Source organism: Syngnathoides biaculeatus, chromosome 15 (assembly GCF_019802595.1).
Source record: "Syngnathoides biaculeatus isolate LvHL_M chromosome 15, ASM1980259v1, whole genome shotgun sequence".
In the NCBI taxonomy this organism is placed as follows: domain Eukaryota; kingdom Metazoa; phylum Chordata; class Actinopteri; order Syngnathiformes; family Syngnathidae; genus Syngnathoides; species Syngnathoides biaculeatus.
Window position 1 is genome coordinate 22,651,286 of NC_084654.1, and position 21,221 is coordinate 22,672,506.

The 21,221-nt window shown below is 47.2% G+C and overlaps 3 protein-coding genes across 3 annotated transcripts; all 3 read left to right on the forward strand.

Annotated features, from left to right (window-relative positions):
* The first annotated feature begins 48 nt into the window (after positions 1 to 48).
* On the forward strand, positions 49 to 12,106 carry LOC133513479 (inositol-3-phosphate synthase 1-A-like). The gene is given in 12 exon segments (XM_061844329.1): positions 49 to 247; positions 2,847 to 2,971; positions 3,049 to 3,157; positions 3,160 to 3,209; positions 4,840 to 4,969; positions 5,737 to 5,930; positions 6,006 to 6,155; positions 7,980 to 8,195; positions 9,446 to 9,610; positions 9,826 to 9,939; positions 10,052 to 10,269; positions 11,697 to 12,106. Coding segments are annotated over 12 exon segments (1,851 nt in total). The 5' UTR covers positions 49 to 63; the 3' UTR covers positions 11,893 to 12,106.
* Positions 12,107 to 13,430: 1,324 nt separating this feature from the next.
* tpgs1 (tubulin polyglutamylase complex subunit 1) lies at positions 13,431 to 15,495 on the forward strand. Its single transcript, XM_061844618.1, has 2 exons — positions 13,431 to 13,904; positions 14,684 to 15,495. The coding sequence occupies exons 1-2, from the start codon at positions 13,522 to 13,524 to the stop codon at positions 15,261 to 15,263; spliced, it is 963 nt and encodes a 320-aa protein (XP_061700602.1). The 5' UTR covers positions 13,431 to 13,521; the 3' UTR covers positions 15,264 to 15,495.
* A 554-nt stretch (positions 15,496 to 16,049) lies between these two features.
* LOC133513656 (uncharacterized) lies at positions 16,050 to 21,154 on the forward strand. The gene is made up of 4 exons (XM_061844617.1): positions 16,050 to 17,063; positions 18,088 to 18,636; positions 19,619 to 19,779; positions 19,929 to 21,154. Exons 1-4 carry the CDS (start codon positions 16,896 to 16,898, stop codon positions 20,353 to 20,355), a joined length of 1,305 nt encoding a protein of 434 aa, XP_061700601.1. The 5' UTR covers positions 16,050 to 16,895; the 3' UTR covers positions 20,356 to 21,154.
* The last annotated feature ends 67 nt before the right edge of the window (positions 21,155 to 21,221 follow it).

Sequence of the window (21,221 nt, forward strand, 5' to 3'; positions counted from 1 at the left end):
TGCCTGTCTAAAAATAAGACGCATCGCCCCCCCGGGGGCCCTTATCCTTTAGTGTGGAGTCCCATGGCCGCTAGACGGCGCTGGGGGGGGGGGTGCTGGTGGTTGTGGGGGCAGTTCTGGGTGAGGGGGTTCGGAGGAAAGCCATTGGCAGGCAGCCCGGCTGGTGGAAGCTTGTGGAACTTTCTCACTTGGTCTCATTGCCAGCAGCAGCAGCAGCAGCAGCGAGACGCACACGCAGCAGACGCACGTACGTAAATCCAGCATCGCACCCGTCAACCTTTTACTCGCTGTTCGTTCGGAAAGCCACTTGCAAAAGGTTCGGGAGAAATTCCTCCTTTCTTTCTTTCTTTCTTTCTTTCTCTTTTGTTGTGTGGGGAAATCTGCCCTCGCGCCAGACCGGTATGTCTTACATAATGAGCAACTGTGGCTCGGAAGCACGTTCAAACTGCAGAAAAAAAAAAAAAAAAAATGACTCGCGTGTGGATTTGTAATAGACGTGAACTGGTGTTTTATTCATTTTTTTTATATATATGTTGAGAATGTTTTTCTATAGCACGTTGCTCAATTCTGTTACATGTTGAAATTGCGTTTCTTGAGACATTTCACTCACTTTCCATGCTTCTCTTTAAATATGGACTTTCAAACAAGTTCATTTTGCATTATGATATTAGATTTTTTTTTTATTATTATTTTTGACCACTCCTTCATTGCATTGCTACAATGCATGTTGAATTGGCTGAAAATTGAAAAGTTCACAAAAATCAGACACATGCAGAGAAGTGTTGTTAACAACCCTGCTAAATTTGAATGATTTTAAAAAAAATATATAAAATGAGACTTGAAAGGTGTGAAAATTCAAACCGTTTCCCCCGCTCTCAAACCACCCCTGCTAAAAATTTTCGATAGAACATTTCAAAAGAATTTCTAAAGAACTATAGAACTTAAGGACCCAAGTCCTATTAAATTTCTATACAAATTTCATTGTTCTGTACAAATTCTATAGGAAATCACAGCCAAAGTTCTGGAGAACGAGTGGTCTAAAGATTTCTGTAGAATTGAAGAATTTATGCTACAACAGCTAGCGTCACATCGCTATACGTCTGAGCTGTAAAAAATGTATCCGCTTATCGCAGTTGTTCATAAACCTTATTGGAGTATTATTTCAGGTGCGCACTCACGGAGCCCTTCATAATTAAAACTGGATTTATTTCAAATTTAGCTATATGTTAATTTTTTTTGCACAAAATGAAGCACATTAGACGCACGCAAAATCATCGTGTTCAAAAAATAAGGCCAACAAAATGTTAATTTGTGCTCCAAGGACATTAAATTTAATGAAATTTTACCGTGAATCAATGTGAATTTTCTCATATTGTTTTCACAACAAATTCCATTTTATTTTTATAGCTACAATCCTCAAAAACGGTTGGCGGTCAAGATATGTCTGCTCGACGCATACCAATGCCGGGGGACAGTTTTAGCCACGCCCCCCCCCACCAAAAAAAATCAGGAAAACCGAAAGGGTAAAAAAAAAAAAAAAAAAAAAAAAAAACCTGTTTGACTCCATCTTTCAGTCTTTACACGTTTTCAGCAGTTATCCTCAAACATGTGTAGTGGATATAGAAACAAAAAATTGAATTCACTTTACAGGTTCTCTAAAACTGTTATTTTTTCCGGAATTTTCCACCATTTAGCATGGTTCTCTTTGAATGCTGACCATATTTCGCATTACAATATCCAAATCCCCCGCCCCTTTTACTGCATTGTTTGTTAAAATTATGATATTTTTTGTTGTTGTTGTTGTTGTTGTTTTTAATTTCACTCCGCACGCATTTCCCCCAACTTTACTCTATCTTCCTTTCATTTTTACAGCCGAGCGTCGCACCCTCGTCCTCGACGGAAACGGCATCACGAGTAACGCGTTAGGGCGACGCCGCGGACGCCGGCATCAGTAAAATTCCACTGGAGCGGGTCTGAAGACATAAGGCGGCACTTAACATAACTTCAGTTGCCGACACGCCGTCGCGGAGTTTGACATATGAGCTGGCGTTGCGTAACGGCCATTGTTACGAGCCGCCGTGCGTCTTTTTTCTAAATGGCTTCAAGCCGTTTGAAAGCCGAAGTGTCTATAGAGTCTTTATGCATTCTCTGGAAGTAGCTCCAAGTGGGCGTGACCTAAAACAGGAAAAGTTTTGTCTGATTTCATGTCAAAGAGTCTGGAGGGGGGGGGGGGGGGTCTTTTTTAAAAACATCATCGGGGTGCCAATGGACCTCATTCGCAAACTTTTTTTTTCATACTTCACGAACAAATTTACAACATCCTGAGACCAGGCGAATGGACAGAAAAAAAAATGCTGGATCAGCGTTTGACAAAATGTCAAACGCATATTTTAGACCAAGACACAACATGACTTTGGAAGTGATAACCGAAAGCAGAAGTCGGCTAATGGGTTGAAAGTCCTAAATAATAAAAAGCAGACTTCCTGTGACCCGCGTCCTGGTCAAGCGTTGCCTCGTGGAACAGGACGTGCGTTTATATGCGTGCCGCTCGCCTGCTGTTGGCACCCGCGACTGACGTTGAAGCGCAATCAGACGGGCCGCGTTTCCTCGTTTCAGAACTTCAGGATTTTAACTAATCCCTACAATCACCTGATTAATAGTTTTTTTTTTTTTTTTTTTGATGAAAGCGATGGCTGGGTTGTCTTCCGAAAGGCGTAACATGCAGGAACGTTTCGAGCAGAACATGCGAAGATCTGGACAGCGTGCTCCTCTCGTCATTTCTGTATTTTTGTTGTTGTTGTTGTTCTCTTCCCGCCTGATTCCATCCTGCTGTGTCTTTGTCGCAGAATCGCAAAACATGTCCGTCAAGATTCACATCAACAGTCCCAACGTCAAGTACACGGACACTTACATCGAAGCTCAGTACTCCTACCAGACCACGTCGGTGAACAAAGATGGCAGTACCGTCACCGTAAGTGAAACCCTGCAAACTGGTCCCGGTAGCATGTCCTCTCCATGCACCCTGAGCGGGCGTGTCATCCCATTTAGGTTACGCCCAGCTCCACCGAGATGACCCTTCGCACGGAGACACGCGTGCCCAGGCTGGGGGTGATGCTGGTGGGATGGGGCGGCAACAACGGCTCCACGGTCACGGCGGCCGTCTGGCCAACAAGATGAAGCTCACCTGGAACACAAAGACTGGAGTCAAGGTGAGAAAGGTCCTCCGATTTAGACCAATGTACTGTAAATACAGTGCTCTCGTGGTGTGCACCAATCCCCCTTTTTATGATGGGGGGGTAGGGACCAAGCCCTGCCCTCTATGGACTCTGTACACCAGCACCTGAAACGCTTCCGTTCTCACATGTGATTGGCGAGTGAGTTTCCAGCTAGCCTTCTGCTCCATTCAGACTGAACGGACAGAAAAACTTGTAACTATGAGGGACTGCTTTACCTTCCACAAACCGCCATTACCGAATACCGCTTTGTACTCGATCCAGTCGCCTTAGCAGCTAAATTAGCTTACACCTTTTCACGAAGACCCTCTCCTCTGCATTCATTGGAAACAAACTATCATACATAGGAGGGTGTTTGTTGTTCTTCAGCATACAAAGGTACTGTACATAGCAGATACTTCCACAAGAATCACATTCATTGTACTGTGGCTGTAGTTACAATTTTCTTCCAAAAGAGGAAGGAACCTAGAGTGATTTGTAAGAGCGGAGGTAGAAGGATGCACTGTGGCTGGTCCGTGGTCAGGATACCATGGCGGTGTGTAAGATGACCCTGGTGGTGGGGAGGAAGACTAACAAGGCAAAGGCAGGGGAGAGAAACTTCCGGTGGAAGCTGAGAAAGAAAGTGTCGTGCTGCTTTTCGAGAAGAGGTAAAGACAGGCTCTCGCCGGGCAGGAGGAGCTTCCGGAAGACTGGACCACTCGAGCCAAGATAATCAGAGAGGCAGGCAGGAGAGTATTTGGCGTGTTTTCTGGTAGGAAAGGGGCACTGTGGCTGGTCAGTGGTCAGCATAGCATGGCGGTGTGTAAGATGACCTTGGTGGTGGGGTGGAAGACTAACAAGGCAAAGGCAGAGGAGAGAAACTTCCGGTGGAAGCTGAGAAAGAAAGTGTCGTGCTGCTTTTCGAGAAGAGGTAAAGACAGGATCTCGCCGGGCAGGAGGAGCTTCCGGAAGACTGGACCACCACAGCCAAGATAATCAGAGAGGCAAGCGGAAGAGTATTTGGTGTGTTTTCTGGTAGGAAAGGGGAGAAGGACACTCTGGTGGTCGAACCTTGAAGTACAGGAAATCAAGGAAAGAGGCTAGCTCAGATGAAGTGCGACATTGAGATGATAAAAATACAAGGAGGTGCGACAGAGGCCGAAGGTAAAGGTGGCAAAGACCAAACATGAGGTATATGATCATGTATGCTAGGTTAGACATTAGAAAAGGAGAGAATGATCTATAGAGGTTGGACAGATGGAGGCAGAGCGACGCGAAGTCTGCAGCAGGTTAGGGTGGTTAAGGAGTAAAATGGAAATGTGTTGACGGGGGTCCAGTCGCGTTATAGATGGATGGAAAGAATACTTTGCGGAGTTGATGAATCAGGAACATGAGAGAGAAGGAAGCAAAGAAGAGCCGGCCGGAGTTCTCATACTAGAGCGCTGTGCTGGACTGGGGACATCCAGGCAACAAGTCCAGAATGTAGGCCGCTCACCCCAAAGTGAACTGGGACCAAGACTATAGATGATGTTCCTCAGTTTTGCACACACCTAGGACTACGGCTTTAGATGGCAAACTGTTACATATATTTTGTCCTACGATGTTGTCTCTTTTTTTTTTTTTTCAGAAAGCCAACTATTTCGGGTCACTGCTGCAGGCCTCCACCGTGTGCCTTGGATCAGGGCCTGACGGCGAGGTCAACGTGCCCTTCTGTGATCTGCTACCCATGGTCCACCCCAACGACATCGTCTTTGATGGTAAATTGTGTCTATATACACCAGAGTGCGCGCGTGTACTAAACATTCAAAGTGTAGACACTAGATGGAGCGCGACGCTCCAGGTGAACGGGGGACTTTTCTCATCCAGGGCTGGGGCACCGCACGGGGTCTATCTTTGCACCTCCCTGATTGTCTTGGTGGGCTAAAACTTCATTCAGTTGGCACATCACTCCCACAACACGAGATTTTTTTTTTTTTTGGCGAGGGGTGGGGGTGTTCTTCTAAACTTAGAGATGAAAGATAGAAAAATGTGATATTAATATTTTAGACTTTGTGTGTCAATATCCTTGACTGATAGGATCAGATCACATTTTATGACACATTTATTACACTATGACTTTTTTAAAAGGGACATACTTTTTCTTTCTGCTCCTACTTGACTATCTAGCCATCTGTTTTATTTTTAAAAATAGACTAATAATGAATTGTCATTCATTATTCTATTTTTGTTGCTTAATTTTGTCGCAATGAAGTAAACAGTTTTTTTTCATGAAATGAATTGTCTACAAGAGACAAGGCTGATTCAATTGTCTGTGTAAAAATAGACAATTATCTGATTATTGATGTTAACTAACTGTGTCCGTGCTCTACCGGGCAGTCTGGACAAAAATATTTAGCGCATTCCAGTTAGCATAGCTAATTTGCACACGTAGCCAAGCTAACTCAAGGCTCTAGTTCCATGAAAAACAAACGACAGATTAATTTCTGATATTGACCTGGTGTTGCGACGTCAAATGTTTTCTGAGGCTGGGATATCTCTTCGCTGGATCTCGGGAGGGCAATGGAACGCGCCCAGGTTCTGGACTGGTCGCTACAAGAGCAGCTACGACCATTTATGGTCGCCATGAAACCCAGACCGTCCATCTACATCCCAGAATTCATCGCCGCCAATCAGGAAAGCAGGGCCGACAACGTGCTCGGCGGGACCATGGCGGAGCAGGTTTTGCTAGATCTTGTTTACCGGCACCTGACCGAATAGGGGGCGCCGTTGTTCACGCACGATCCGATTTCCCAGGTGGAGCGCGTCCGAGAGGACATCCGGGACTTCCGCCAGATCAGCGGTGTGGATAAAGTGATCGTGGTGTGGACCGCCACCACCGAGCGTTTTTGCGAGGTGGTGCCGGGCATAAACGACACGGCGGAAAACCTGCTGGCCGCCATCCAGGTGAGAAATTGCCGCTTTCGCGCAGTGGATGTGAAAAATGAAAGCAAAGAGAAACAATGACTCCAGGTTGAGAGATGGTTTTTTTTTTTTTTTTTTTTTTATGTAACAATCACATCTACCGTGGACAATAGACGACTGACCTCCATCTTGATAAATAACAGGATGTAAAAAATAAGTTCCAAGTCGTTGAAAACGTCGCCGCCGCAGATCAGCTGTGATAGCAGGCTGCCATGTTTTAATGAGGATGTCACAGTAGCGGATCAGATGACATTCAAGCACGCAATGTGTTGTTTTAATGGTTGTTAAAAGTTTTCTTTTGTGTATAGTTAGTGTTACTAATTACCAAATTAGTGTTAATTATGCACTAAATGGATAATAATGTTAATTGAGCGTCCGTGTTTATCAACCCTGTGCGTTCCTTTGGTTGTGTGTACCGTAATTCCCGGCCTACCCAGCACACCAGATTAGAAACCTCACCCAGTACATTTGTAAAGGAAATACCATTTGGTACATACGTACGCCGCAGCTGTGTAGAAGCCGCAATTGCCCACATTGAAACACGAGATATTTATAAGAAAGACTGTCCACAGAAAGAGTTTTCAAAGTTTCAATACCTTATCTTAGCTTAACATAGCAACAACCCGGTAGCACGAACAGGGCTGGTTAAAAAAATATATATATACATACCGGTAAAAAAAAAAAAAAACAGCCGTGGCACTGAGACGCGGCAGAAACACTAATGCTAATGCTAGCGCGGCGCTAACGTAGCCGGTTTATGAAAAAAAAAACCACACACCTAAGTCACTGAGACGCGGCAGAAACACTGATGCTAATGCTAGCGCGGCGCTAACGGAGCCGGTTTAAAAAAAACATACCGGTAAAACTCACTGAGACTGCAATAACACAGCAGCAACACGCTAGCACAACGTTAATGCTGGTGCAGCGCTAACAGGGCTGGTAAAAAAAAAAAAAAATAGCGGTAAAAGTCACTTCCTCGGCACACATATTCCACTGGTCTCACGCTAACCTTTTCGCTCGAGTGCCCCCTTGCGGCCGCTAGAAAAAATGCACAAATTAGCCGCATTACCACATAAGCTGCAGGGTTGAAAGCATGTGCAAAAAGTCACCTCTTGTGGGCCGGAAATTATGGTAAATTATTATTAGTATTTTTTTTAATTCAAATAATTTTGCACGTAGAGTGAAAGTGATATCGTGACTTGCTGAGTATTTTTTTTATGCAAACTGATTATACACTGGAAATTAACTATTGTAATCATAACATTTAGATGTGTCTCATTATATAATTTTTCAAATATTTTTAACTTACACTAAAATGCTGACGTATCAAGTCACTTAAAACTGTCATTTTCAAAATACGATGTATATTTATTAATGGACTTCATTTGATCATGATGGAAATTTCCAAGATTTACTTGTTTATATTCACTATTGACATATGATTTTTATTTTTTTAAATTGTGCATTACCCATGAGACTTTACGGCAAGATACTGGGGCAATTTTTAATATGAAATAATCTTATGGGTTGTCTACACATTTGTGTGTTTTCCATGATGATAAGATGAATCAGATTGATGCTTTTAAAATTGATTTTCACACCACAACAACAAAAAAATAATCACCCCACCTCCTTGTAACATCGGGCCTTCGCGTGAAATTTCTCACCGACGACTCTAAATGTGTTTTTTTTTTATGATCTGGCGCAATATGCTTATTACAAAATGGCCGCAAGGCAGCTGGGCCGGCAAATTGACCGTTTGTTTGTGTTTTTGTTTTGTTTTTTTTTGTCCCCCTCCTTGATCAGGAGGGCTCAGAGGTGTCTCCCTCCACTCTCTTCGCAGTGGCCAGCGTCCTGGAGGGTTGCGCCTACATCAACGGTTCCCCTCAGAACACGTTCGTACCGGGCGCCGTGGAGCTGGCGCAGCAGAGGGGCGTCTTCATCGGGGGGGATGACTTCAAGTCCGGGCAGACCAAGATCAAGTCGGTGCTGGTGGACTTCCTGGTCAGCTCGGGAATCAAGGTGAAGAAAAAAAAAAAAGAAGACACTCGGCTACGGAGCCCCTAAAGGGACACTGGGGGGGGGGAAAAAAAATTGGTTTCTCATTGTAATGAGAAACTTTCTCATTGTGATGAGTAACTAGTCCATTGCATGAGTGCATGTATAAAAGACCCTTGCTCCTTATTTAGGAAGCTACCGCTACCAGGTAATTGGATGAAAAAAAACCTAACTGGTTTCTCATTTTAATGAGAAACATTCTCATTGTAATGAGCAACTAGTCCATTGCATGCGGGCATGTACAAAAGACCCTTGCTTCTTATTCAGGAAGCTACCGCTATTGGGTAAATACCCTAAAAGGGCATTGGGAGAAAAAAAATGAACTGGTTTCTCATTGTAATGAGAAACATTCTCATTGTAATGAGCAACTAGTCCATTGCATGCGGGCATGTACAAAAGACCCTTGCTTCTTATTCAGGAAGCTACCGCTATTGGGTAAATACCCTAAAAGGGCATTGGGAGAAAAAAAATGAACTGGTTTCAGCATGTGTGCACGTATAAAAGACCCTTATTCAGGAAGCTACTAGTAACTTACTCATTGTAACAATGAATAACTTACTCATTAAGTTACTCATTGTAACAACGAGTAAGTTACTCATTGTAACTTATGAGTAAGTTGCTCATTACAATGAGAGTGTCGAAAAATGGCTACCTGCTTATTTACCTGCTAGCGGTAGCTTCCTGAAAACAAAACAAACTCATTACAATGTGTAAGTTACTTGTAATGAGTAACATACTCCATTACAATAAGAAACCAGTTAGTTTTTTTTTTTTTTTTTCAATGTCCCTTTAGGCGCTCCGGTTTCCTCCCACATCCCAAAAACATGCAACATTAATTGGACACTCTAAAAATTGAAAAATTGCCCATCGGTGTGATTGTGTGTGCGGCTGTTGTCTGTCTCTATGTGCCCTGCGATTGGCTGGCGACCAGTTCAGAGTGTACCCCGCCTCCTGCCCGTTGACAGCTAGGATAGGCTCCAGCATTCCTGCGACCCTCGTGAGGATAAGCGGCTAAGAAAATGGACGGATGGATGGTTTTGTTCTAAGAAAACGACAGCTTTTCCCATAATAAAAGACATCTTTCACATTTACTTCTCTAAATATTCCGACTTTGTTACGTGTCTGTCAATGTCCCAAGTTTCTTGTCGTAGAATTAGATTCCCACCGCCCGCGAAATCTAACGATTTTTTTTTTTCTCGTCAAACTCCCCCCAGCCAACGTCCATCGTAAGCTACAACCACCTCGGCAACAACGACGGCAAGAACCTGTCGGCGCCGCAGCAGTTCCGCTCCAAGGAAATCACCAAGAGCAACGTGGTGGATGACATGGTGCACTCCAACGCCGTCCTCTACCGCCACGGCGAGAAACCCGACCACTGCGTGAGTGCCGCACCCGAACGCACCCTGAAACGATTCGCTCAAATTCAGCCCGGCTCGAAATTCCGAACGCATCCAATAGCCACAGTTTTTTTGTTTTTGTTTTTTTGCAGTGCGACTGTGACAAATTAATGAACTCACATTCATGAAATAATAATGAATATTATTAATTTTTCTTTTTTTCTTCAATTGAAGCGCTTTTCCGTGATTCCTTCCAGGTGGTGATTAAGTACATTCCGTATGTGGGAGACAGCAAGCGAGCCATGGATGAATACACGTCCGAGATCATGATGGGCGGCCTCAACACCATCGTACTGCACAACACCTGCGAGGTGAGTCCCCTCACGTCCAAAAGTTGACCTCCCCTCTTTTCGACATGTCCACACACCCCCGACCGACTTTTTCCATTTTTAAATTTCACGGTGCCGTATTTTGGCCAACCAGGACTCCCTCCTGGCCAGCCCCATCATTCTGGACTTGGCCATCCTGACCGAGCTGTGCCAGCGCGTGACCTTCCGGCTCGACGGCCAAGACGGCTTCCAGTCCTTCCACAGCGTCCTGGCGCTGCTCTCCTTCCTGTGCAAGGCGCCCCTGGTCCCGCCGGGGACCCCCGTCATCAACGCCTTCTTCCGCCAGAGGGCCTCCATAGAAAATATCATGAGGTACAGAAGACGTCTTCCGGGGCCACGGCTGCCATCCCCGAAGCCCTCGCTTCAACCGACGCCTTCAATCTCGTTACAATAATCGGACTCTGGGTTTGCATATTCCCGATTTAGCTGTCGCAGTAATTATTAAACACGGGTGTCAAACTCAAGGCCCGGCCGGGGGCCAGACTTGGCCCGCCACATCATTTTGTGCGGCCCGCAAAGGCAAATCATCTGTGTCAAAATCTGTGATTCTTTTGGGGGGAAAAAAAAAATATCCCAATATTTGAAATTGTCATATATCTTAAATGCTAATGTTGAGAGATTTCTGTTACCAAACACGAACAATGGTTGGGAAAAACCCATTACAGTCGATTTCTGATTCCAAAAGTACCGTATTTTCCGCGCTATAAGGCACACCTGAAAGCCTTTAATTTTCTCAAAAGCCGACGATGCGCCTTATAATCCGGTGCGGCTTATATATGGATCAATATTTCGTGCTTCTCCATCTAATGGATGCAAAATGGAACCCCAGCCTCTACTGTAGCATCTGTTCTATGTGCCTTATAATCGAGTGCGCCTTATATATGAAAAAAAGTCTTAAAATAGGCCATTCATTGAAGGTGCGCCTTATAATGAGGTGCGCCTTATACTGAGGAAAATACACTAGTTCATCAATTTCATGTCTAAATATGTCTGCTATGGGACGGATAAAGTACTGCATTGTACTACTTGGCTCATCTACCGCTCTCTCACAACTCCAGCCGTCCATTTTCTTCGCCGCTTATCCTCACAAGGGTCATGGGAGCGCTGGAGCCTATCCCGGCTGTCGACCGGGTACACCCTAAACTGGTCGCCGACCAATCGCAGGGTACATGGAGACAAACGGGCGCGCTCACTATCACACCTAGGGGCAGTTTAGAGTGTCCAATTAATGTTGCATGTTTTGGGGATGTGGGAGGAAACCGGAATGCCACCCGGAGAAAAGCCACGCAGGCACGGGGAGAACATGCAAATTCCGCACAGGCGGGTCTGGGATTGAACCCGGGTCCTCAGAACTGCGAGGCCAAATCTTTACCATCTGATCCACCGTGCTGCCTCTCTCACAACTGTCTTAAAAAAATGTAACGTGAGTAGACAAAAACGACGGTACAGCCGCAATGTAGAAATTCATTTCAAACGTATTTGCTTGCTTTTCTCACACAAAACGGGCTGCACATTTACAACTATATATGACAAATGATTATTTTTTTTTAAATATGGTAAAATGTTGGCGGCACGGTGGCTTAGTAATTGTAAAAATGTTTGAATGTATACGTGCACATCCGCAGTCCGTTTTGGGGTAGAAAACCAAATTTGACGTAAATTCCCGCACCACAGCCGTTTTATTAATCAACTCTGAATTTAGATTTTTCATCCATTTTTTTTATGTGTCGTTTTCCCAGGGCGTGCCTGGGCCTTCCCCCCCAGAGTCACATGCTGCTGGAGGAAAAACTGCAGGGCAACTTCCTGTCCGCGCAGCGAGTCCGAGGCCCCTCCGCCGCCCTGAAAAAGGAGACGAAGGGGACCGGCAACCACGCCGAGGTCACCAACGGCGTCCACGCTCACGACGACGACGACGACGCGGAGCACTCCAAGTAGACGCCGGAACTGCACAAAACTGGGATCTCGCACTGTGTTTTGTAGAAACGTGTTCCAGTAAACTGCCACCTTTTGAAATGAAAACTCGTCCATCTTTGCTGTTGATTCCGCGTCTGCACCTGTAACACCCGTCGTTGCTGTTAATTCTTCACCTGTAAGATCGTCTAATGCGTTCATGCAATATTCATAATTAAAGCCATTACAGAGCCGTGAATCTGACTCGGTGTCAATTTACTTACCTCCGAAGTTTGGCATACTTCCAAGACAAGGAATGTGTATTTTGTCATCCATCCATTTTCTTTGCCGCTGATCCTCACGAGGGTCGCGGGGAGTGCCGGAGCCTGTCCCAGCTGTCGACGGGCAGGAGGCGGGGTTACACCCTGAACTGGTCGCCAGCCAATCGCAGTGGACATCGAGACAAAGAGTCGTACTCACAATCACACCCAGGGGCAATTTTGAGTGTCCAATGATTTGTACATTGCACATCTAATATGGTCTTAAAAATCGCTAACAGAGGCTCTTCTTCAGTTTTTGGCAACATTTATCGGTGGCCCGACGCTACGTCCGTCTGCAATAAATGTCCGGGTGAAACAATAGCTCCACCGGTGCAAACATGGTTCTGGGCAGAACTTGTTTGTTTCAAGACAGAACGTCAGTCCCGACCTAGTTTTGAAGTCAATCCATCCATTTTCTTTGCCACTTATCCTCACAAGGGTCGCAATTAATGTTGCATTTTTTTGGGGGATGTGGGAGGAAACCGGAGTGCCCACCCGGAGAAAACCCACGCAGGCATGGGGAGAACATGCAAACTCCACACAGGTGGGGCCGGGTAGTATTTGGGGGGGGTGGTCAGATTTGCAGGGGGTGTGAAAACTCTGTCCTGCCTCACTCCTCACAACTGTAAATCCAAATTATATGCACCATTAAAAAGCAAAATCGTAATGGGGGGCAGATTGAACTCAAGATGAATCTGTGGCCCCAACAACCAAGTGGGACCCTGGTCAAGACATTTGCAAGGACCGTCGTAGCCGATACACAAAGTTACGACGCTCAAGGTCGCTTCTAACTCCAGATTTTTATTTTTTTTTCACAATACAAAATGAATCAAATTCAAGCATAATTGTCCACATTAATTCCAGAAATTACTTTCTGACGTACTTGCCAAAAAAAAAAAAGATTCTGTTTCTGATTTGCCTCCTACGCAACAGTATATATATATTTTTTATGCAATCGTTGTGTTTGTGATGAAAGTTTAACCCTTTTTTAATTGTAAATGGAAAAAATGCTACCTCTAAAAAGACAGAATTTTTAGATTAAAAAAATGCAACATTTTTAAAATGCACTGAATACACATGAAATGATTTAAAATCTGACGTGTCAGTTTATTACCTTTAAAACAGGAAAAATGGCTACGCTACATTTTGGTAAACGCATTCAAATTAAGAGTTTCTTTTGTTTTTACCTTTAGAAAAAAAATATAAAATACCTTTTCCCTAATAAATCTAAATTTAGCATAATTATCTTGTTTGAAAAAAAACAAAAATCCGGTTCCTTTAAGAGAGACTTTTTTTTTTTTTTAACCCCTTTTTCTCTCCGTTTCCTTTCACTTCCGTTGCTGCGGCACCCGGGATGTCAACAAATATGGCCGACAGAGAGAAACGCCGGGCCGCCGTGTCCGGGGAGTCTCCCCCGGCGGTGGTCGCCGAGCCGGGCCCGGGGCCCAAAGCCTTCGGGGCGGACACCGACCGAGAATTCCTGTCGCAGGCCGGCGTGGGCGAGCTGCTCCGCGGCGCCGTGCTGAAGATGGTGGAAGCCCGGCCGGACGACCCCGTCGGCTTCCTGGCCGACCACTTCGGCAGCTTGGCCGCCGCCGTGGTGGAGAGCGGCGACGAAGCGCTCAAGGAGCCGCGTCTGGACGGCGGTCCGCCGGGGGAAGGGGTGGGTTCCGCCCGGGCTCAGCAGCGACTCAACCGGGCGCTGTGGCACCTGCGCCTGGCTCATCACTCGCAGAGGTACCGATAACGCCACGACACAGCCCCACCCCGGCCGCACCGGTGCAAATGTACTCAAATTATCTTTTGAGATATTAATCACAAAAGCATATACTGCTTGCTATTAATAAAAAAAAAAAAAAATTAGAAATCAGAACTCCTTACTATTTAAGAGGGCGGAGCCAACCTACCATCCATCCATTTTCTTAGCTGCTCATCCTCACAAGGTTTTCCCAAATCAGTCAATCATTTGATTGTGGCTCCTTTCAAAGTACTAAATATAGTATGCCATTTTATTTATGACGTACAAAGAAGCAATATAATCCGACTTCGATAAAAATGTCGTGTTTTTTGTGGGGTGGGGGGGGCTTGAAAAAATACAATAAATGTCTTCTGAAGTCAAGGCAATTTGTCAGTAACTTGCATCCATCCATCCATTTTCTTGGCCGCTTATCCTCACGAGGGTCGCGGGGAGCGCTGGAGCCTATCCCGGCTGTCAACGGGCAGCAGGTGGGGTACACGCCGAACTGGTCGCCAGCCAATCGCAGGGCACATCGAGACAAACACCCGCCATTACAATCACACCTTCGGGCAATTTAGAGTGTCCAATTATATGTTGCATGTTTTGGGGACGTGGGAGGAAACCGGAATGCCCACCCGGAGAAAACCCACGCAGGCATGAGGAGAACATGCAAACTCTGCACAGGCGGGGGCGGGAATCGAACTCGGTTCCTCAGAACTGTGAGGCCAGCCGCCCTGCCGGTAACTTGTCTTCTTTTTTTTTTTTTCTCTCCACCTAGATCAGCCTTTGGCAACAATGTCCGTGTGGCTTACGACCTCCTGAGCCTCGCGGGACCCTCCCCGCACGCGGGCGAGAGCGGCCCCGAGGGGGCGACGGCGGGCGGGGTGAGCGGCGGGCTTTACACTCAGACCTTGCGGTGCCTGTGCGGCGAGGGCGGCGTCCCGGCCTCCACCTCCGCCCCGCTGCTGTGCCGCCTCCACTGCCACGACCACGAGGCCGTCCCGTTCGGCGTCTTCTGCCACGGCGTGCTGACCTGCGCCGTTTTCTCCGACTACATCCGCCAGGCCCAGCGGCTCTACGCCCAGGTGTGCCACCCGGACGAGGGGCCGGCTCTGCGGGCCCCGTGCCTGGCGGTGCTGGGCGCCCTGAGGGACGCCCTGGAGACGTCCCGCGACGCCGACTCCCCCGGCGTCAAGGCGCTGCGCCGCCTGGAGGCCAGCGCCAAAATGTCGCCGCACCAGGTGGCCCGCGTCATGACCGAAGCGCAGGCGCGAGGCCCGGCCGGGCACATGGACGCCAAGGAATTTGAGAACGCCGCCGCCAAACTCTTCATCGCTTGCGTCAAAGTCGTCTCCTAGCTCGCTTCTGCGGATCTGGCCTGACGTATTTTGTCAGGAACAGGCTCCAGCACTTCCGTGACTCTTGTGAGGATAAGCGGCATGGGAAATGGATGGGTGGATGGCAAGACCCTTGTAGTGTGAAATACAGTTGCATCCCCATAAATTAGAATATGATTCTAAATTACTGAGATGACATATTGCAATAAATTGTGCAGATTGAGTATAGCGCTCGTGCACCCACATCATAAAATCACGTGACTTTTGTTTACGTCGCCATATTGCAGGTCAAACTAATATATAATATAAATATGACGCCTAGAGTCTTGTCCGATATCGGTAGACATTTAGGAGTTGAAAATAAACGACGGTATGTGGAAAAAAATAGAGAAAATCGGCATAAAGGATCCGTATTTAATGCTGAAATCGATGTTTTCGGCGATAAGAAATTGGACTGTTTATTCGCTCCCCCTTGTCTTGGACAACTGAATCTACGCATGGATCTGGCGAGTAAGTTGTCGAGATTTACACGGAAAAATTTGAAAGCGTATGAAAGTCTGGACACATACGAATACTTTGTTGCTGGATCTGTTCTTATCAGGAATAAATCCCACATAGTGACGGTTTTGACAGCTGGTGAACGCAGAAGTGTGTGTTAATCCTTGCCGCGATCCATCGATCTTTTCAGCTAGTATTCAATACATGTACCGATATTTAAATAAAGCAGCCCTGCTTTTACACAAATTCGCAATCATTAACTATGATTGATTTAAAAAAAAAAAAAAAAAGGATGGAGTCATCTCCACGGAAGGTAGTCGGAAGCGATTGCGGTCACACTTAACCTCCGTAAAGCTCTGCGACAAACTTTTTTTTTTTTTTTTTTAACAGGCATTATTTTCAAATTTCCCATTATAAATACTTTTTGGTAATTTGAGATTGAAAAGAATAATTCCTACCTGAAATGAAGCGATCGCTACACAGGCGCGTGTGTAATTTGACTGAGCACCATCCATAATGTTTAATTGCCACTGATCTTTTCTGGTCTTTTCAGATGGTATTCCGTAGAATAATCTCTTTGAATATCTGTCTCGTCTGTTTTGACCACCAACAGCACAACAGGTCTCGGGTATTGTAAATATTCTCCTCTGGTTCAACGTCTCCCACAATGTCGAGCGGCTCTGTTTGACCGGCAATATGGCGCCGTGAAAACCGTGACGTCACGCGCACGAGCTCTGTATATGTGATTAAGTAGCTGGGAAGTGCAATAGGGACATAGCCTGAAGTCAGATCTACTCCAAATGTCAGAAAAATAAACCTCTGGCCCAACAAAGATCGCCTCTGGCGCTAAACCTGTAAATAAAAAACGATATTCTGTGGAAATACATCTCGGATGGGTTCAATCCACTGCAGTCCTGTAATTCGTCAGGAGAGGTCGCCATATGACCAACACAACAACCGGTTCAACAGTCGGCATTGTTGACGAAAACGAAGAAGAAAACCCCGGAGGTCCTTTCGCGGTGCAAAACAAGCCGAAGAAGAAAACACGGAAGTTGACATCCACTATCAGAACCTAATGACAATATCAACATTATTAGCGGCTAAGGTCATATTCATACGTTTAGGTTGAGTGCGTTTTTCCCACTCCGCCTCAAAATGGAAGAAGACGATGAGAGGCTGCGGCCCTTGGTGTTTCTCATGACGTACATGCTGCTAAAACGCCGCAGGGACCTCAACAACACGGACGTGCAGCGGCGCAATGAGATCCAAAGACGCCTGCGACAGCGACAGTACTTCTTCCAGAGGCAGAGGAGAATGATGATGGTTAGCACGAGTCATAAGTAACAACACTTTTTATATTGATCTAATTTACATATTAACGGTGATGACAACAATGTATCCTAGTGGGCATCCAGCTAAACTTTGAGGTACAGGTGACCCACATCTTCCACGCAGTTCTGAGGACCGAACCTGGGTTCAAATCTGGCCTCCGTGTGTGGAGTTAGCATGTTCTTCCCGTGTCTTTGTGGGTTTTCTCCCATATTTCAAAAACAACTCCAGGACATATTTAAACTTAAACAATCATTTTCACTCACATTCGCATCTATGGGCAACGTAGAGCACGGGGTCACCAACGCGGGCACCGCGGGCGAATGGTAGCCCACGAGCCATGTTCCAAAAATAGCATAGGCCACACATTGTTACTTTTATTTGTGTTTGAAATTCTTAATCTGACTTGCTTACGTGAATTAAAATTTTAAAATACATGTAATGGCATTTACTACAATACATTAAAACAAAAATATTTCATGTACGTGTAATGGACTGAGTCTGAAATTTGCCACAAATGTCACGTAGTCCTTCATACGATCGGTGCTCACGAAGTAGCCCTCAGCCTCAAAAAGGCCGCCGAGCCCTGACGTAGAGTCGTGAATCAAGCTACGATGCGTGAATTTTGGGATGTGGGCGGAAACTGGAGTACTCTGAGGAAAATTTCCAAGATTTTGGTATGCGATATTTTATAGGACTTGACCTATAAATTTTATAAGGGAGCACGGCCTAGTGAGAGCAGTCAGGGGACTGTCTCTTAGAATTTCGGTAAGTGTTAGCAGCTCCACCAAGCTGCTGGCACGTTTTTTTCCCCCAATTCTGTCCTGATGTGCTTGACTGGTCTGCTCAATAAACTTCAGAAGTGGTCAGGCAACAGTTGTTCTCCCATTTTTTTTTCCACTCGACTGAATGTGAAACTCCTTCTCAGGTCAAACTTTGGCTTAAGGAAAATGATGAAACGATAGCTTGTAGCTTCCCAAACTCTATATTTGTAGTTTCTTTGTCCCCCCCCCCACAGATGATGATATCGGGCAGCATTCGGTCCAACGCTCACATCCGCACGCGGCCTTGGACCACCGTCCCCAGCACGGACTGGTGGGAGCGGGTCGTGATGACAGAATTCCAGCCGTCCGACTGGCTGGACAAGTTCCGGATGAGCCGGGAGACCTTCTTCTACATCTGCGACAAGCTGCGCTCCCGCCTGACGCGCCAGGACACCAGCTTCCGCCTGGCGCTGCCCGTGGAAAAGCGGGTGGCGGTGGCGCTCTGGCGCCTGGCGTCCAACGTGGAATACCGCACCATCAGCGCCCTGTTCGGCGTGGGCAAGTCCACTGTGTGCAAGTGCGTGCGGGACATGTGTCACAGCATCGTGGCGCTGCTCCGCGCCGACTACTTACGACCCCCCGCCGAGCCCGAGCTGGAGGAGTCGGCTCGGCTCTTCCTGTCCCAGTGGGGGTTCCCGCACTGCGTTGCCGCCGTGGCCACGCTGCACACGGCCATCATCACGCCGTCCAACAATGCGTCCGACTACATCAACCCCGCCGGCTGGCTCTCGGTGCTCTCTCAGGTGGGTGCGTTTACCAGCGCGCTTATCCTCATTAGGGTCACGGAACAGCTCCGTTTTATCCAATCTGACTTTGGGCGAGCGGTGGGGTGCGCCCTGGACTGGTCGCCGGCAATTCACAAGGCACAGCAAGCGTTCACGTTCGCAGCTTTGACGATTTAGCGTCTTATGAACAGCTGGTAAAGCGTTGGCCTCGCAGTTCTGAGGACCCGGGTTCGATCCCGGCCCCGCCTGTGTGGAGTTTGCATGTTGTCCCCCGTGCCTGCGTCGGTTTCCTCCGGGTGGGCACTCCGGTTTCCACCCACATCCCAAAAAACATGCAACATTTAATTGGACAGGCTAAATTGCCCCTAGGTGTGATTGTGAGCACGGCTGTTTGTCTCCATGTGCCTTGCGATTGGCTGGCAACCAGTTCAGGGTGTACCCCGCCTCCTGCCCGATGACAGCTGGGATAGGCTCCAGCACTCTTTGTAACCCCCGTGAGGATAAGTGGCTAAGAAAATGGATTCATGGATAAAAATATGTGGTTGTGAATGTTTGGATATTGTCTGTTTATGTGTGTTCCTCCAACTTTTGTGTTCAAATTTCCCTTCTGCATTTTCCCATGAATGGTGTTTTCCATATCGGGGTGGGGGGGGATTCTTTTTTTTTTCTTTTGACTTCATTCTATTGACAGCGAAACTGAATATCCATCCATTGTCTGAGCCGCTTATCCTCGCAAGGGTCGTGGTCGTGCAGGAGCATATCCCAGCTATGAAATTGCCCCAAAGTGTGATCGTGAGCCTGTCAGGGTGTGCCCCGCCTCCTGCCCGTTGACAGCTGGGATAGGCTCCAGGACTCCCCGCGACCCTCGTGAGGATAAGCGGCAAAGAAAGTGGATGGATGAACCTAACATGTTTTGGGAGTTATTGTTCCCAGGAAAAAGCGCCAAAATGTGCAACCAAAAAAAAAAAAAAAATGGTGCCCCTTGTTTGTGACGCGACAGGTGACCGTGAACGGTCGCGGGCAGATCTGGGACATGTGCGCCTGTTTCCCAGGCGGGATCGAGCCGGCGGAGATCTTGCAGAAGTCGTCGCTCTGGACCACGGCGGCAGAGGGAGGACTGTCGCCAGCGCCGCCGTCTTTCTTCATGGGGAGACAACTCAGGTGGATAATTCCTGACCCGGCGTTTATCCACATGTTGCTTCTCCACAGAACCCAGCGGAAGTCAAATTGCGCTTTCACGCAGCAACAATGCTCCACAATGTTACGCACGTCCATTTTTAATCAGGTTTCGGCCTGCCTTTGTGTCGCAGCTACGTGCTGCTGGGCGAGCCGTGCTACCCGCTCCAGAGCTGGCTCCTGAAGGCCTACCCGGAGAAGCGGGGCCCGCGGGCCAACCCGGCGACGCCCGGCGAGCGCCAAACCCTGTTCAACCGGCGGCTGCGGCGCGCCCGGCGCGTGGCCCAGGAGGCGCTGTTGCGGCTCAAGGCGCGCTGGCAGTGCCTGAGCAAGCGCAACGACTGCGGCCTGGACGTGGTGCCCACCATGATCCGGGCGTGCTGCATCCTGCACAACGTGTGCGAGTCGCACGGCGACGCCTTCAACGGCGAGTGGCTGGCCGAGGTGGCCGAGGCGGAGGGCGCGCAGCCCGCCTACGCCGAGGCCGACGCCGACACGGAGCGGGGTTGGGGCGAGGAGGTGCGAGAGCTCTTCTGTGACTATTTTCAACAGAATGACTGACTCACGTGGAAGACCTCACAGCGGCGTGACAAACTTATTTATTGGCTCCCTCATCCACTTCTTATACCCTATTTTTGCACTTTCCCCACTTTAATGTTTGAGATGAATGTAAATATCCAACAAGTATTACCTAGTTGACCTCAAATCCACTATTTTATTTTTTTTTTTTTAAAGAAAATGAATGTTACATGGTCCAAAGACATTTCAGAACAGTTGAGGAATAAATTAACGGACGTCTTTCAGTCTGGAAAAGGTTACAAAAGTCATTTCTAAAGATTTACAATTCCAGCGAACAGGAGAGCTATGTATATCCATGCATCCATTTTCTGAGCTGCTTATCCTCACAAGGGTCACGGGAGTGCTGGAGCCTATCCAATCTGTCATCGCGCAGGAGGCGGCGCACGCTCTGAACTGGATGCCTGTGGCTTTAAGACATTTTTGGGGCCTCCTTTGAACGATCATGATGCAACGCCAACGTGCCAAATGTTTAATTTTTAAGTGCAATTCTTGTGAAAAGAGCCGGAGTCCGATTTATTTCTAATTTATATGAGATACATTATGGATGAGGTGGTCCCAGCCCCGCCTGTGTGGAGTTTGCGTGTTCTCCCCGTGCCTGCGTGGGTTTTCTCCGGGTGGGCGCTCCGGTTTCTTCCCACATCCCAAAAACATGCAGCATTAATTGGACACTCTAAATTGCCCCAAGGTGCGATTGTGACTGTCTCTCTGTGCCCTGCGATTGGCTGGCGACCAGTTGAGGGCGTACCCCGCCTCCTGCCCGTTGACAGCTGGGATAGGCTCCAGCACTCCCCGCAACCCTCGTGAGGATAAGCGGCAAAGAAAATGGATGGCTGCATGGTTGGATATTT